Source organism: Pteronotus mesoamericanus, unplaced genomic scaffold (assembly GCF_021234165.1).
Source record: "Pteronotus mesoamericanus isolate MK-2021 breed Mesoamerican mustached bat unplaced genomic scaffold, CSHL_Meso_final scaffold_54, whole genome shotgun sequence".
Taxonomy (NCBI): Eukaryota; Metazoa; Chordata; class Mammalia; order Chiroptera; family Mormoopidae; genus Pteronotus; species Pteronotus mesoamericanus.
In genome coordinates this window covers 2,012,009-2,029,264 of record NW_026555321.1, presented here as the reverse complement: position 1 = coordinate 2,029,264, position 17,256 = coordinate 2,012,009, and the positions used below count along the sequence as shown (strand labels likewise).

The 17,256-nt window shown below is 49.7% G+C and overlaps 1 protein-coding gene across 1 annotated transcript in view; it reads left to right on the top strand.

Annotated features, from left to right (window-relative positions):
- The window catches only part of XYLB (xylulokinase), a 35,025-nt gene extending 18,500 nt beyond the window's left edge, over window positions 1-16,525 (top strand). Inside the window, exons 14-19 of the mRNA XM_054595112.1 lie at window positions 983-1,056; window positions 2,318-2,414; window positions 7,054-7,112; window positions 8,236-8,323; window positions 10,993-11,087; window positions 15,207-16,525. Of these exons, the coding sequence (XP_054451087.1) occupies window positions 983-1,056; window positions 2,318-2,414; window positions 7,054-7,112; window positions 8,236-8,323; window positions 10,993-11,087; window positions 15,207-15,287 (494 nt within the window). The 3' untranslated portion in view covers window positions 15,288-16,525. The remainder of the gene's footprint in view (window positions 1-982; window positions 1,057-2,317; window positions 2,415-7,053; window positions 7,113-8,235; window positions 8,324-10,992; window positions 11,088-15,206) is intronic.
- Window positions 16,526-17,256: the final 731 nt, after the last annotated feature.

Genomic DNA, 17,256 nt, shown 5'->3' with positions numbered 1-17,256 from the left:
AAGAAAGGATTCAGAGTCCAGACTCAAACTATAAGAGAAAGTCTATTTAGAAAGTCGCAGAGGTAGGAGAAGTGAGCTGTAGAAAAAGTGGGCTCAGGAAACAAGTTACAGAGGCAAAAACAAGGGCCTCTTGGAACTTAGGAGAGAAAAAGGCAAAGGTGATGCGCCCGACGGGCAGAGGAGGAGGATGGGAAAGGTATGAGCGTGTACCCCAAGGGCAGAGCATCCTGGGTCCTCCATCCTAAGTGCTTTTAAGGGTGGAGATTTTAGGGGAGGTCCTAGGGGGAGATCTCAATAGAATATCCACCAGCTTTTCAGGTGTGTCCTTTCGGGCAGGGGGTCAGGAGTCATTGCAGCTGGTCCTCAGGTCAGCTCTGGCGTCGCTTGTCTGGTTTTGCTACTTTTCTGGGCCTGGAGCTGAAGCACAACTGAGGCCTAGATGTATCTGATGCAGGTCAGAACTTCATTCTGGGGACTTAATGCTTAAGGGCTATTCTCTGACCCCCTTTTTTGGTTCCCCTGTAAGGGGGTGTAACCCGCGGCGATATGAAAAGTCAGGGGTTCTAAACCGCAGGACCACAAATATGCTCCCGGTAGAAGGGTTACCCTGGGAGCGAGGTCCTTGTTTTTTCGTTGTTGGGCACCCAGGGCTTTCTGCCCTGATGACCTTGTGTACCTGGCCCCGTCGTCCTTGCTCTGCTCACGTCTGTCTAACTGCCTCCCACAAGACCTGTGCAGGTATCTCAGGGCTGGTGAGGCAGCAGCCCCTGGCCTGGCTGCCTAAGAAAAGTGAGGCCTTTCCAGTTGCCCTCTCTCCTGCCAGAGAGGAGGCAGTGAGAGTTTTCGTGATGTCGCTGGGTGGGTGAGTGGGGCTCAGGAGACAGGGATGTGGGGCCGTTGCTCCCTGCCCTTTTCTGGGTCTTGAAAAACCTATCTTTCATTTCTGGCCACTGACAGCTCGTCTCCTCCTGGTCTGTTTCAGGCTTTTATTTTGACGTAATGGAAATCACCCCCGAAATGGTTGGCCGTCACAGGTTCAGCGCAGAAAACCGTGAGGTATGTGTGTGACTGGTATTGGAGCCACACTGACTCCCATTTCTGAGTCAGTTGCCTGTCAGATTTTGCTAGTTTCGGGGACTTCATTCATTTACTCCTCCGTTGATAAAACACACATTTTTGATGTGCCAGGGCACATGCTTGATGCTGGGGAGTCCGCAGCAGCTAAGACGCCATCCGTTCTCTCAGAGGAGTGCGGAACACTTACGGGGTCTCCCCTGAGCTAACGCGCTCAGACTGACGATCTCTGCCATCACAGCGCCCGCTTCCTTGGAGAGCTTTATCCCATTCCTAGCAAGAACTCACAGCTCTCAGGATCTTCCATTTTTCCTCTTTGAAAGGGCCTCTGGGATGGGGCGGGAGCTCTCTCATTTATTGAGCATTGTTTTCTTCCAGACACTCGCCTGGTGGTGGTGGTGGTGGTGGTGGTGGTTTTTAATTTTTTTGGATCCTCACCTGAGGACATGATTATTGATTTTAGAGAGAAGGGAAAGGAGGGAGAGAGAAAGAGAAACATCAATGTGTGGTTGCCTCTCGCGCGCCTCCTACTGGAGACCTGGCCCACAACCCAGGCATGTGCCCTGACTGGGAATCGAACCAGCCACCCTTTGGTTTGCTGGCCGGCACTCAGTCCACTGAGCCACACCAGCCAGGGCTCAGTTTTGATAAGAGGGAACACGAGGCTCAGCAAGACTTACATCACTTATTCAAGGCCACAGAGCTGAGTAGCAGAGGCAGAACATGAACCTTTGGTGGCCTGAGCTCTCTGGGGCTCTTGACTCCCCAAAGTGATACTCATGTGAGACTGTGCTCACATGTGTGTGAGTTGTGTGTTTGTGTGAGCATGTATGATAGGCAATTGGTGGTTCAGGAGCCCTGCTATACATGAGCTCCACTGGTGGCCTGAGTCATGAGCTCCGAATCTGGGTTATTGTTTATTTTCTTATTTTTTATTAAAGATTTTATTTATTTATATTTAGAGAGAGGGGCAGGGAGAGAGAAAGAGAGGGAGAGAAACATTGATGTGAGAGAGAAACATCTATTGGTTGCCTCTCACATGCCCCCAGCCAGGGACCTGGCCCACAGCCCAGGCATGTGCCCTGACTGGGAATCGAACCAGCGACCTTCTGGTTTTGAGGGATGATGCCCAACCCACTGAGCCACGGCAGCCAGGGCTGGGTTATTGTTTAAAATGGTAACAGGCACACATGCATGGACAACGAAAGTTGTTCACTCTGTGCTCATTTCCCCCCGGAGACAGGTCCCGGCATTCCCCAAGGACGTGGAGGTCCGAGCACTGATTGAAGGACAGTTCATGGCCAAGAGGATTCATGCTGAGGGCCTGGGCTATCGAGTCAGTAAGTGAGCCGCCGGCGGGCTGTGATCCGGGGTGGGCGTCCGGGGTCCCGCTCACTCCGAGGTGCTTGAGATCCTTGCGGGCCTTCAGGCCCGGCCTGGCGGGGCGCTGGCTGTGTTGGCTCCATTGCAGGGCCTCACGTAGGAGGACAAGGAGCCTGGCCCCTGGTGGCGGCTGAAAATGAGTTGACTGGCACTTGTGGGCAGGCTTCCAGTAGGAGACTGGGGGTTCCTGCTTCTCTCCTCTGTCCTCCGTAGCCTGGACTCCTGGCCAGGAGCCGTAGGACTTGGAGATAGTCCTGTAAGTTTAAGCTCCAGCCTGCAAACTGAATGTCTCAAGCTTTGGACCCTGAGGACGAGGGCAGTGCAGGTGGGAGAGGTGTGGACTGCGGCCATGACTGCACCTCGACCTCTGTGTAGCCTGACCAGGCCTCATCTGCCTGGGGCAGGGGTGGGGGGCACAGTCTGGGCATTTCAACGTGGGTAGGGAAGAGCAGGGCGGTATAGCCACTGTCCACACGGAGAGCCTGGAATGGAGTGGCAGAGCCAGGGCCGGGAAGGCCTGCAGGGAGAAAGGGGTTTCTAAGGACTCGCGGTGGGGCATGGGCCGCTCTTGGAGGTGAGTTCACGGTACTGATGGTGTTGGTGTGGTCTGGGGCTCCTGCAAGGAACCCGGGTTTCTAAGGTGTACCTGTCCCTCTGGGCAGCAACTATTTTCACCAGAGAGGGTAGAAAACTCCTGAAGCCTCTTGGCTGGATGGCCTCTTCATGGTACTTTGATGGGCGATCTAAGCTCCATGTCGTGTATGTGTTACAGTTTTGGACCCAGCAAGTAAAAGCATATTATAAAAATAAGCTTTAGGAAAACCGTTTGAAAACCTGTTAGGTAGCACCTGCTAAAGCTGCACGCACACCTCTTGGTGAATGTATGTCAGAAATAAATGCGTACACATGTTCTCCAAAGACATACAAGAGACCATTCCTCGTGGTTCTGCTTGATAGCCCCACACGGGAAACAACCCAACACCCATCTACAGCAGATGGGATAAGTGCCTTGTGAGTATTCACGCAGCGTGATACTGCACAGAAACGAAGATGAACCAGCCTCAGCCACGCGCAACAGAATCGGTGCATTTCACACAATGGAGCTCTGAGCAGAAGCCAAACACAAAGTGCATACGGCAGGATCCCACATACATCAAATTCAAAAACTGACAAAACTGTTTGCTATTGTCAGAAGTCGGGATAGTTAGCAGTGACCTTTCAGGAGGCGGGGCTCACAAGAGGGCCTCTCAGGTGCTGGCGATGTCCTGCTTCCTGGGATATGTGGGTGTCTCATCTGTGAAAATTTGTCAGGCTATCAGCTTATGATGTGTGTGTGGATTTTTCAGGATGTGCGTGTGTACAATAAAAATGCTAAAATGCAGTCGTGTGCCACAAAACGATGTTTCAGTCGACAACGGACCATATGTAGGATAGTGGCCTTCTAAGATTAAAATGGAGCTGAAAATCCCTATCACCTAGTGACGTCATAGCTGTTTTAACATTGTAGCCCAATGCCTTAGTCACATGTTTGTGGTGATGCTGGTGCAAATAGACCTACAACACTGCCAGTCATATAATAAGTACAGCACCTTTTCTATATCGAGATATGTTTAAATACACATATACTTTCTGTTGTGTTACAGTTGCTCACAGTGCTCAGTAAGGGACGTGCTGTATGGTAGGCGTGTAGCCCAGGCGTGGTAGCCGGGGTGTGCAGCAGGCCAGACCGTGCAGGTTTGTGTAGGTGCACTCTGTGATGTTCGCATAACGGAATCACCTAACAATGCAATGCCTTTCTCAGAACAAAGACCCTTGCGAAGCCACGCATGCTTTTAAGTACATGAGCATTTTTAAACATACTCATTCCTCTCCGTCCTTCCATTCAAATTGTAAAAATAAATCCCCCAAATGTCTTCAAAGTTCCCTGAGAAATGAGGTTGGGTGAGCAGGGCACAGGGATGGTCCAGAGATTGGCAACAAGGGCCTGGCATGAAGGGGTCCTTGGCTGTCAGGAGGGGGCAGTTTGGGGCGTGTGTCCCGCAAGCTCAGGGTGCAGGGAGAGGCCCTCCTGGGCTCAGGAGGGGTAAAGTGGCCGTGTCCTCATTCCCAGCCTCTAACTCGGTTCCTGTGCAAAACAGTGTAAAGTTACTTATCCTCTTAGCAAGCTTAATCAGACCCGCCTTGCCAGTTCAGCTGGGTTCCTCTCAAACAAGATTATGTAAATGAATGTGCGGAGAACCACAGAGGGCTGTACTGAGAAGAGGCATCATTTTCCCAGTTGCTGTGTAGATGGACCCACGTGGGGTTTGTCCTTATCAGCCATAATCTTGTTATAATAGTATCTAAGGAGAATTTAAGAGGCACTTTAAGTATGAGTTGATGGTCATCATCGTAATAGCTGCCAACGTTTATTAAGCATCTACTGTGTGCCCAGCCTGGTTCTAAGCACAGCAGTGCTTTGGGGTGGGTGCTGGTATTACTCTCGCTCCCCAAAGCAGGGAACTGAGTGTTAAGTCCCTTGCTGGAGGCTGGTAGAGCTTCTGGACCAAGCTTCTGGTTCTGGGCTCTGGGTTCTTAACAACTAGGCTATCTCTGCTTTATTTAAAGAACAATCGCTCTCTTAATGTTTAGACGCCATCAGACATGCACCCATCTGTGCTGGGCTAAAGCCGTGGTCCCTTTGCAGCTTATGTTTCTATGTATATTTCATTTTGTTTAGGTTGATTTGTAAAAGCCATAAAACCTTCTCTTAGCAAGTTTGGAAAATAAAGGAAACTACTTAGAATTCCATCCCCTCTTCCAACCACTTGTACCATCTGGAAGTGTCTCCAGTCTTCTTTATGAGCTTATTTTTATGTAACTATAGTCCTATTTCCTTTGTACATGCAAACCCTAGAATTTATGAAAAGCCTTCTCCTGGGGCTTTACCTCACTCCCAGTTGACTCTCTCTGCAGTCAGGCATGGAGGCGGTTTTTGATTTTCCAACACGGAATCATGCTGGAATTATCTTCCGAGTCCTAGGTTGCCTCTTCAGGGGACTGACCTGCCTTCCCCATCCCAGCCCAGACACTTCCTTCACGGCAGAGAGTGAAGATGGGGAGATCTCTGCTTTCCCGCCCTGCCCCCAGTATCCCAGCACCTCACACAGTAGCAGTCTCGGGGGCGGGGGGAGTTGGTCTGTGGGGAGGACCAGCTCTGCCTTTGGGGCTCCGCTGGATTCCAGGCTGCCACACCTGCCCAGTCGCAGTTGCTACATGCTGGGTAGGTCTCTCTCTATCCTGGCAAAGCTTATCTGCCTCTGGAGACATTATTCCATCACTGTCTGCTACCTGGGTGAGCCAGCACTTAAGGGCTAAACTCATCCCGGAATTTAATTTACTTAGACTTTTTGCATTTATAGCTTTCTGATAGCTTTAAATAAAAATATGTTTTTGTTTGTATTTTCTGAGTTTTCTGATTGTTACACGGTACAGTAATGTTCTTTCTCAACCATCTCCCTTTTAACCGCAAGTGGAACTATGTGTCTTTTGTTAGACAGACAACCTTATTAAGCTCTTACTAGTTTGCCTATTTTTATTTTTTCTATTGTCTGTAGATAATGGTATTTTTGTCTTTCTTTCAATCCTTACATGTTTTATTTGTCCTTGTTATCTTATAGCATTGTTTAGAATAGCTAGCACTATGTAACAGTGTATTGGATGGCACGTATCTTTGTTTTGTTCTCATATTAGTTTCCTATTGCTGTATAACAAATTATCCCAAAACTTAGCAGCTTAAAACAAAATGAACATTTATTATCTTACCCGGTTTCTGTGGGTTGAGAATGCGGGGTTAGCAGAGCTCGGTGGTTGTGACCGAGGACGAGGCCAGGGTGCCACCTGGGCTATAGTCCTCTGAAGGCTTGTCTGAGGCTGCAGCACCGGCTTCTGATGTGGCTGTTGGCAGGAGACCTCCGATCCTCGCCACGCAGGCCTCCTTACAACGTGCGCGTCTTCAAGACATGGCAGTTGGCTGCCCTCAGAAAGAGCGATCTGAGAGAGGGTGGTCCGCAGCAGAGCGAGAAGGAAGCCTCAGCATCCTTTATGACGTAGCCTTGGTGTCTACACTCCAGCATTTACACAGCTTCTTATGGTCGCATGAGTCAGCCCTAGGCAGTGTAAAGGGGACTGCGTGAAGGTGTGACTCTCAGGAGGCAGGGGTCATTTGGAGACATTTTTTGGATCTCACAGGCACACCTGTCTTAAAGGGAATGCTTCTTAATGTTTCTGTTAAGAATGATGTGTGTCATCCATTTTGGATATATGCCGTCATCAATTTAAGTAAGGTCCTTTCCATTCCTGTTTCATTGAGAGATTTTGTTTTTTAATAATTCAAAAAGAAATGAAGACAGTAAGACGAGCGTCCTCACCAGCAAATTATAGGTGACAAGCCTGCAGGGACGGAACTGGTTTTGGGTCACTCCCCACTCTGTCCTCTGAGAATAGCAAGAAGCACTGGGCCAACACAAGCCCTTTGTGGCTGATGGACTCTGGGAAACAGCCTTTTCTGCATTGGAAATTGTCACAGCCGTTCATTTTTTTCCTTTTTCCTTGCAGTGTCCAAGACAAAGATTTTGGCCACTGGAGGGGCATCTCACAACAGAGACATATTACAAGTAAGTGCTGGCAGGACCTCTTCCGTGCCTGCTACCTCGAAGAGCCAGACGCCCAGCAGTAGGACTGCCTCAGCTCCCACTCCTTCCCTCCCAGGAGGCGAGCTCTGTTGCCTAACGGCTCACATTGTGAGCAGCTTGTCTTAGACTCAGGTGGAATCCACTGCCCCTAGAACTCCGCTCTCTGATATCAGGGCTGCCCTCTGTAGTCACACAGAAAGTGTCTGTACCACATGTCAAACCTGACATCGTGGGCCAGCGTTCTTGCCTTCTGGAAAGTTTCTCCCTTCCAATATAAAGAGCTCTGATTTCCCCTGGCTCTTCCTCTTACAATACAGTTGCCAGACTCTGTCATCGTCTTTCTTCTCCTCCATTATGACCAAAATTGGAATTAACCTGCTGACGTCTGACCATCGGGCTCTTACATCTTGGGGCTATCAGGGTCGTGTCGGGACACTGAGTATTATTTGGATGTAGCCTGAGGCTGCCTTAGCTATTTGAATAACTGCATCAACTCTTGATTTGTAATACACCTGTCTTAGGGAAGGTTCTCTGGAAGCAGAGTCCAAAATGGGCATTCTCTGTAAGTGATGCGCTGAGAGAGTTCTCCAAGGAGGAAGGGAGTGAGGGATGCAGCAGAGCAGGGGAAGAAGGGTACAAGCCCTTTGTGGCGGATGGACTCTGGGAAACAGCTCCTCTTAGTACATGTCCTCCATTCTAAATATGTGCAATTTATTTTGGGGGCCTAAATGGAAAACTTTATCTTTATCCTAAAACATGCCCTTGTTGGTTGGGTTTGGGCTTGTTAATATTAGTCTGCTACCCAGCCGCCTCCACCTTGACCGTTTGCTAAGCGTCCTTCCTAATCTTCCTCCTTGTCATTGATAAATGGCTGAACAATGAGGGGACAACCTGGAGAGCTGTAGCCTCCACTAGAGACTTCCCACCATCATCCAGGCCCTCTTGTCACCAGGGCGCATGGCCAAGTATTCTCCCTTTAAGGCAGTAGAGGCGGCCTGGGAGGCGTCAGAAGCCAGTTGAGGAAAGAGCCTGGATAGCGTCTGCCATAATGCCGTGTTCCCTGTGAGGAACGACTCGCCACAGTCAGGACCTCTGTCCTTCCCAGGTGCTCGCAGATGTGTTTGGCGCCCCAGTATATGTCATCGATACCGCCAACTCGGCCTGCGTGGGCTCTGCTTACCGGGCCTTCCATGGTAGGTCGATGGGTTGGGGGAAAGATGCCTCTGGAAGAGGTTGGGGGGCTGGCTGGGCTGAGTAGGGGGGAAAGGGGAGATTGGAAGGTACCCAGTCTTTAGGGACATTGGAGTCTTGTGGACTGTAGCTTCCTTTTTCTCCCAGTAGATGAGAATCAACCCCAATTTTCTGTTCCTTTATTCTCTACTGAATGTGGGGGAAGAGAGGCAGAGTCCTAGCTGAGCGAGGCCTGGTCAGAGTCAGGCTCAGCATGGAGACGTTGGGAAAGGATGTAGGGCATGCTGAGGGCACGCGGGCTTGGGTGTGGACAGCTGGTGGGCGAAGTCCGGGGCCATCTTTTCCGCAAGAGCAGGGAGTTGAGACAACGATGAAGACTTCCGAGCCAAGCACTTCAGGACCCTGGACAGCGCCCCGGGCCCCTTGGCTCTGACGGAGGCCTCCCTGAAACTCCCGCAATCTCGGGGACTAGGGAAGTTCTGGCAGGAGCAGCACGTGCCCGCAAGGATATTCTTCCTTCCTTTGGCCAATTTCCTCTGCCCTCAGCCTGCTCAGGGTGCTCCTCTGGTTGCCCATGTACCTGAGGGGCTTGTTTTTTCCCTCTAGAGGTTCCGTCCTTCACACACTGGCTCTTGACTTTTTAATGTGCTTTTTAAAGCTTATATTTTCTAACAACATTGAGAACTGACTCAGTTCTCTTAATAATTTACCTGTTTTTTATTCCCCTCAATCCATACCCTCCCCACCTCACACGACTTCCTGTATCATATTGGGCAATTTATGTTCAGGTTCTCATGTTTTTAATTAAAATTACATCATATTTGATTTTATTTGCACTTACCTATGAATTTTTATTTTTTTAAGATTATATTTATTTTTTAGAGAGTAAGGGTGGAAGGAAGAGAGGGAAACATCAATGTGTGGCTGCCTCTCAAGCGCCCCCTCCTGGGGACGTGCCCCACAACCCAGGCATGTGCCCTGACTGGGAATTGAACTGGTGACCCTTTGGTTCGCAGGCCAGAGCTCAATCCACTAAGCCACACCAGCCAGGGCTCTTCTTTTTTTTTTTAAATTCACTGAAGTTTCTTTCTCCTTTGTATCTAAGCTAGTTTTGTTGCAATCTACAACCTAAATAAGTTTTTAAGAGGGAATTCAGTAAGTGATCATTTTCCGAGGCCTCACATGCCCAGCAAGGGCTTTGCTTTGTCCTCCCAAAGAACAAGACGACCGTCACTGGGCAGAGGACTCTTAAGTTCAAAATACTTTTCTTCAGAACATTGAAAACACTTCCAAAATCTTCCAGCCTTCGGTGTTGTGCCCATGAATAGACAAAGCAGAAAAAGAGCTCCCCTTTAGGGAGGGACTCCACTGCTAGGATGCATCACGTTTCTTTTATATTTTTCCTTTTCTGCACCTGTTTAGCTGCCAAAGGTTATGTGCGGTGCTGCCCGACTCTGGCCCCCAAAACCAAAGTGTGAGCTAAGTCCTAGCACGCCAATTCCCACCCCAAGGCATCTCAGCCACTTTGTTTAGAGATCTGTTCTCCCCAGCGGAGTCCAGGGATAGATTTCATGTGCAGCGCATCTGCACATGGGTGGAAGGGGACTCAGGTCTTCTGAGTAGTCTCACCGCTGGCCACCCCACTCATCCTATTCACTCATCCACACAGCTCTGAGCTGGGATACACCAGCACTCTGATGAAAAAAAAAACTGGGCCTTGCCCTGGCTGGTGTGGCACAGTGGGTTGGCCATCATCCTGCAGACCAAAGGCTCGCTGGTTCGATTCCCAGGCAGGACACATGCCTGGGTTGCAGGCCAGGTCCCTGCTTGGGGCGTGTGGGAGGTAGCCGTTTGATGTTTCTCTCACACATCAATGTTTCACTCCCTCTCTTTCTCCCTCCCTTCCCCCTCTCTCTGAACATAAATAAATTAAATCTTTAAAAAACAAAACCAAACCGGGCCTCACCTCTTCAGCGGGTGCTCCTTCGCTCCCGGTGGCGTTGTGTTTCCCTGTCAGTCCAATCCTGCTCCTTAAATGGCCCAGAAGTTCTTCACCATTTCTCACCCACCTGCGGTAACCTTCCCGCTTTTCCAGCCCTGCCACTCGTTTGGTTGGTGAGTGTTTGCTGAGTGACTCCTGGATGCAGGTAGTGTGTACAGTACCAGGGCTCTAGTGGAGACCCGGTTCCTGGCCTTGCTGAGCCAGATAGGGACCTTCAACAAGCTGGGAGCCAGAAACCGTGAGGAGTGCTCTGAGGAAAGCAGACAGTGCAGTGAGTGATGGGGAGATGGAGAGGCAAGGAATATGAGGGAGGAGAGGCAGGCTGCTTTGCTCTTCTGCTGCCAGATGCCAGGCCTCAGCCTCCAATTCTGTGACAGGTGCAATCAGTGAGCAAGGCAAACGTGGCCCTGCTGAAGAGGCCTGCACTTGAAATTTTTCTCTTTTTTCCCCTCTTTTTAAAATGGTTTTATTGAGGCATGATTATATGACATAAGAATCACCCAATTTTAAGCGTACAATTCAGCGATTTTTCGTGAATTTACTGAGTGGTGCAACCATCACTAAAATCCAGTTTTAGAACATTTTTTCCTCCCAGAGATAAAACGCTGTTTCTGGTTTACGTTCTTAATTTGCAACATACCCTGATGCGAAATGAGCTTTCCCTCCTAGGCCTTGCAGCTGGGACGGATGTGCCCTTTTCAGAGGTTGTGAAGTTGGCCCCAAACCCCAGGTTGGCGGCTACGCCAAGCCCAGGAGCTTCTCAGGTGAGAGACCGTCAGAGTTTGCTAATTGCACTTGTGCTCTGAGAACCAACCGGGTTCTTTTTTTCCCAAGAGGTAAGTTTTTCTTTGTCCCCTGAATTAAAGTTGATGTGCTCTCTGAAAGAGAAATCCTACTTCTTCTTATTATTTTTTTAATTGTCAAGGAACCAGAGCAAAAGAAGCCAGGTTGTCAACTGAGATTCACAGAAACTGCTGATAGTACAGCCCCAGGGGTTACAGAGGACGCTGGGCACGTGTTCATTGCTCCACATGCCCCAGGGCAGGCCCTTCCATTTCACTAGTTCCAGCAGCCACGGAAGGACTGTCACTTACGCACAAGGCATGCTGGGTTTCTAGCACTGAGATCCGAAGTCTGGCTCCAACACAGCAGTGCAGTCCCTTAGGCCAGGAAATCCCTGGGAGACAGCCCTCACTGCCGTAGATTTGGTTCCCTGGAAGCAGACTCGGAGTCGTTGGTTATGGAGGTGGGAGGTTTACGAGGGTGCGCTCTTGGGATGTAGTCTGCGGGCTGGGCGGGAGGAGGAGGTGAGCTGCAGGGCAGTCTCTGTGGCGCCCTTAGCCATCCCTACAGGGACTTTGGAAGCTGGGATCCCCCTTTCGAGTTCTACCCAGCTGGGGTGCGGGGCCAGGACTTCATACCCCATGTCATTCGGTCCTGCATGCAGGCCGCAGGCCACCCCAGGGTGGGGCAAGGCAGCTCTCCAGAGCTGAAGCCATCCCCAAAGGGGGCTGAAGGCTGAGGGCTGGAAGCGGAAGTTCTCCGTTCCCGAAGGGCAGTCTGGGTGGCATGCACAGCATCCACCGCACCCCTGTTCCATTTGCAGAAGGTTTTCGCAGCCCAGGAGCAGGGGCGGTGCAGACAGAGGGCCTTGCTATTCACCGTGGTCCAGCAGGCAGCGTGAGCTTCACGCTCGCCTCAGTTGTCCTTGGCCCTGGAACGCCCTGGGGTGTTGCGGAGTGGGCCCAGGTGGCCACTGTGCACACACTATGTCTGTGACACAACTGAGGGAGCCCGAGCTTAGAAACCGCCAACTTTATAAAGGAGCAGCAAGCAAAGCTGTCCAACATTGGCCCCAGTCAGTGAAAAAAAGTGTACCTTCTGCCCCCAGAGGGCGGCAGTATGTCCGTCTTCCAAGGTTGCCACACGAACACCCTTGGAAAGATAGGCAGGAACAAAAGCTGTCTGTCACCAGACATATAGGAATACCATGGAGAATTGTTCCCAGCGTATCTTGGAAGCTGAAGCTCATGCTTTCCTGGTGACAGGGAAACCCACACACATAGATGTACCCAAGGTGTTATTATTTACTCCTGTGTGTCCTTATGTTTAAGTCACCGCTCAATGCAGTAGAAAGATCCTACGTTGGGATAAAGGGCCTTTGAGTTCTGAACTTATTCTGCCTCTCCCTCACCATCTGGCCTTCATGTGACCTTGAGCAGCGCTTCTCATCTCTGAACCTCTGTGTCTTCACCTGTGAATTGGGGACCACATCTCTCCTGGCTACTTTTAACCTGCCAGTTGTGAGGCTCAAAGAGCATCCCTGACGAGAGTAGCTTTATTATGTAACAGGAGGTCTGAAGGTCAGCCAGTGTTGGTTCAGTGGTCCGACCGTGGCAGGGCTCCAAGTCATGCTCCCTGAAGTTCTCCAGGTCAGCAATGGACAGTGGGAACCTCCTGGGAGCCACATAGGTCATTTCAAATTTTCTAGTAGTCTCATTTTCTTAAAAAAGTAAAAAGAAATAAATGACTACTTTTAATAATATTTTGTTTAATCCAGTATATCGAAAATATTGTCATTTCAACATGTCATCATTAAGAAAAAGTGCTAATGTGATATTTTGCTTCCTTTTTGTCTGGAGCTTTGGAAATCTGGTGTGTACTTGGAACACCGGTTACATTTCAAGTGCTCAAAGGCACATATGGCTGAGGCTGCTGTGTCGGATCCCACAGCCCTAGACGTGTGTCAGATGGTCGCAGGGTGTCTGCAGCTGCTCCAAACATCGCGTCCCCCCACAACTGCATTCACGGGGCAGAGAGTCTCTCCTCACACATTTCCTAAGACATACTGGTCTGTCCCCAGCAGACTCCCACTGGGTCATGTGTTCAGCTTGGTTGTAAAAAAGGCTGGGGCAGGTCTGCTTCTTTCATCCTCTCCAGAAGGAGGCTTGCAAGGAGGCGGGTGGCTGGGGAAGCAAGCAGCCACACCTGCCTCCTCACAGATAGCACATCCTCAGTACAGGTACCGCCACTCTCCCTGGCCTGCCATGGCCAGTCGCTAATAGCTTGCGGGACCCTTTACCATTAAACCCAAGTGTAACCTCAGAATCCTCAGCACCAGGTTGCAAGCAAGGACAAGCCTATGATTGCTGGCATGAGTGGCCTGTTTGAAGAATGGATTGTAAATTACTTGAGAGCAGGGCGAAGTCCTGTGTTCTCTCTGTGGGGCTTCCAGCGGTGCTGTGCTCAAGTGGAAATTGGAAACAGTAGCAGTGCCTTGTCTCTGGGCTCAGCCAAATGTTGCAATTTCTTCCTTGGAGAGAAAATGGAGGCCCCCTTCCCTTCTCCAAGTTCATAGACAGAGCTGCTCTAACTGCTACAAGCGGAGGTCCTTATTGCATAATCAGTTACTAAAGTACTTGACTTTGGAGCTAATTAAGCCATACGAAGGAATGGGATTGGCCTGAACTCGTGGTGTTTGTGAGTCCCAAGGAAATCTGGGTCCTTTGGTCCTAAGTGTTGTTTGTCTTTAACACAACGTGTGCTCACCTGAAGTGCACCTATGTTTCTCAGGCTTTTAGTGCCACAAGAAAAAAAAGAGTTTTTTTTTTTTTTTTTTTTTTTTTTAAATGAAGGGTAAGAATATGGGGTTGTATTTCTCTGTGGTCCTTTTCCCCTTGTTGGTTTTTTGGTTTGAGTTTATTATACAGCATACTGTGTATATAATTTTGTAGCCCACTTTAAAAATTCTACCTGACTCCGTAAGTATTCACAGTCTTAAAAATGCACATACACATTATTTTTAATGACTGCATGTTATCCTGTCTGGCTAATGAACCATACGTTACTTGAGCATGTTCTGGGTCTTAGAGAGAAGTCGCTTCTAATTTTTCAATTATTATAATCAACTCTGTGTGGGTAAAGGGTTAACAAAACCTTTTCCTAGTCTTTTCTCTTTGTGGCTCTGTTTCCTTTGCCTGGACTCAATAAAATGGAATGTCAACAGTGTTCCTAGGCAACACTGCTTATGTAAAAATGGCCTTTAATTGGGAAGCTGCATCTGGAGTGGGAAGACCATAAATACCTGTTGGGAAGTCACACTCGGGGCTTCCCCGAGGGCAGTGAGTGCAGTGACTTCTCCCGGGCAAGTCTCTTGCCCAGGGAGTTGTCAGAAGAGGCACCCTGTGGGACAGGAGGCCTCAAAGCCAGGGTGGTTCTTGCACCTGTTCCATGTACTTTTTGTCTCCTCGCACCTGGGCTGTGACCTAGGGGGGCAAGGAAGGGAGAAGGCAGGGAGGCAAAGAGACCCTATTCTGAACACCTATATGGCCTCCTGTTGAAGACACCAACAGGTACGTGTCTCCAGTGTATCCTCTTGAGAGCCAAGGTGTGACCCATGATAGCCTCTTGAGTCTGAATGTTTTGGAGTGTCTAAGAAGACTCTTTGGTGGGCCTAGCACCCTACATTTAGGATTATTTCCTTAGGAGAGCTTTGCAGAAGTAGAATCACTAGGTCAAAGGCTATAGGCATTTTCAAGCTCAAGTTGATTCCCAAAAGAGTTGCACCAGCAACTTCCACCAGCTGTGCAATGAGACATCCTTGTCCAGGTCTCTTCCCCAGATTTTTTTTTTTTTTAATTTGATCAACTTGATAACAAAAATTGGCTTCTTGTCATAATTTGCGTTTAAAATAACCTTCAACTCTAGATTTGAGAACTAGTAACATTTCCCTTTTTATGAGTTGACTGACACTTCCTTTCTTTTGCCCAGCAAAAAAGTTTAATTGCACGTGAATGGGATGTAAAGATGTTCAATGGCAAGTTGCAGGGAGATGGAAGCAGCACCGCCCTCCCTGTTCTAAACGGCTCTCTCTGCCCTTGCAGGTCTATGCTGCCCTCCTCCCGAGGTATGCCCAGCTCGAGCAGAGGATCCTGTCCCAGAAGGCCCTGGGGCTTCTGGCGTGAGCTCTGCAGGCCCAGGAGGCCCGCTGACCCTGCCCGCCCAGACTCGCAGTCCCACGTGGAGACGTGGCCGTGGACAGTGGGAGCCCCCTGCCCTGTTCTGGGAGCCCGCCGCTTGATGCCGGGGTCCTCCAGCCTGTCCTGGGTCCCCTGGAAGCCTGCCTTAGCACAGCTCCCTGACCACAGATGGGCTGCTTGTGTCCCTGTGTCCTTGCACTCAGGGCAGGAAAGCATTTCTTCTCCTGTGTTTATTTCAGGAGGCAGGATAACAGGAATCCTGCGATATCTCCACTAAAAATCGTGCCTTTTTTTCTTTTCAAAGACAGAAGGGGAGCTAATCCAGGAACCTGAATCAACAGAATGAGGGCAATAAAGCCGTCCCACATACCCTGACCCCAGCCCACTGCCCCCTCCAGTCCTGTCTCTCTGGCCACTCTCCCCCTAGACCCTACCCCACAGCCACGCAGCCGCACACCCTGACCTTCTGTCCACCCTCCTCCTCAGCCCTGACCGCCCGGCCAAGCCTCTCCTGCACCCTAACCCTCCCTGCTCACCTCACCTGTCTGAAGCGACTCCCAGTTTGCTGTGCTGCCTTCGCGATGCTTCGCCCTCCTCCAGGCTCTGACCCTCCCTTTGGCATCTGCTCCTTCTGCCTCCTTGCTCTCTCCTCCCTCCCCTGCCCACCTGGTGTCACTCACCACCTCCCCCACCCCCCAGACGCCCGAGGGGCCGATGAATGTGCTTCAGCGCTGCCCACAGGCTGTGGGACTCCCAGGCACAACAGAGCACTTGGAGGCCCAGGTGGCACAATTTATTCTCATTCTCATCCATATTCATTCTCTGCGTCACCCCCGCCCCCACCCTCCGCCCCAGCCCTTGCAGTTCTCTTGCTGAAAAAAAACAAAACAAAACTGGATCATTAAGAGAATTTCCCAAACTCTGGATTTTGTTGATTCTGTTCCTGCAGTGTCATTTAACATGTTCTCTATTGTCTATATTTCCTGTAAAGTGGCAGTTGGATCTAATACAGGGTTTCCCAGCTTCAGCACTACTGACGTCTGGGGCTGGATAATTCCTCATTGTGGAGGGCTGCCCCGCCTCTTGTAGGATGTTTAGCAGTATCACTGGCCTCTACCCACCAAACGCCATTATCAGCCCCTCCCCTGACAATCAAAAATGCCTCCAGGCATGGCTGATGTCCCCTGGTTGATAACCACTGACCTAGAGGCTGGACGAGAGGCATGTGTGATTATTTTCTTTTTTATGTAAGACAACTTCATGGCTGGCGTTGTGTTCTTCCATCAGGAGGCACGTGATGTCTGATTTTCTCTCCTTTCTATGATGTTTTTGCCTAGCTCCATTAGTTCAGGGATACAGTTTCGTTATCTCTCTTCGTTTATTAGTTGGGATTCTTCTCTATATCAAACAGCCCTGATCCAATTATCCATGGTATTGTTTACACAGGAGAGGCAGAATAAACAGATTCTTTCCTCCACCAGATTTCAAAATAATCAGTTGATTCCCAGGCATCTCTAACAGCAAGTAGGTTTTTACTTTTAGTATCAGTATGACACTTCTTTTTGATAGCCGCTCTCTCTAACTTTTCTCCTGCTCTCCTAATCTCCCATTCATTCTTTCCTCACAGAGTTATTGCTGGGCCCCAAATCTCTGTTCTCATCCACCTTTCCCTCCCATTCTTTCCTATCTTGTTGGATGACTTCATCTATTCTTGGGCTTCAGCTGTTCAATACTTACATACCGGTAACACCGAGATCTCTGTTTCCAGCCAGAACGCCCCTTGGAGTCTACCAGTAGTCTCTTCAGACTCCACTTATTTTCCCTTACTCTTCCCCAAACCACCTCCTCCAGAGTTCTTGTTGCAGTGAATTGGCAATGCCATTCATCCATTCATTCAAGAACCCAAACCTAAAACTCAGATATCCCCCCTCTTTCCACATCTGGTCACCAAGTG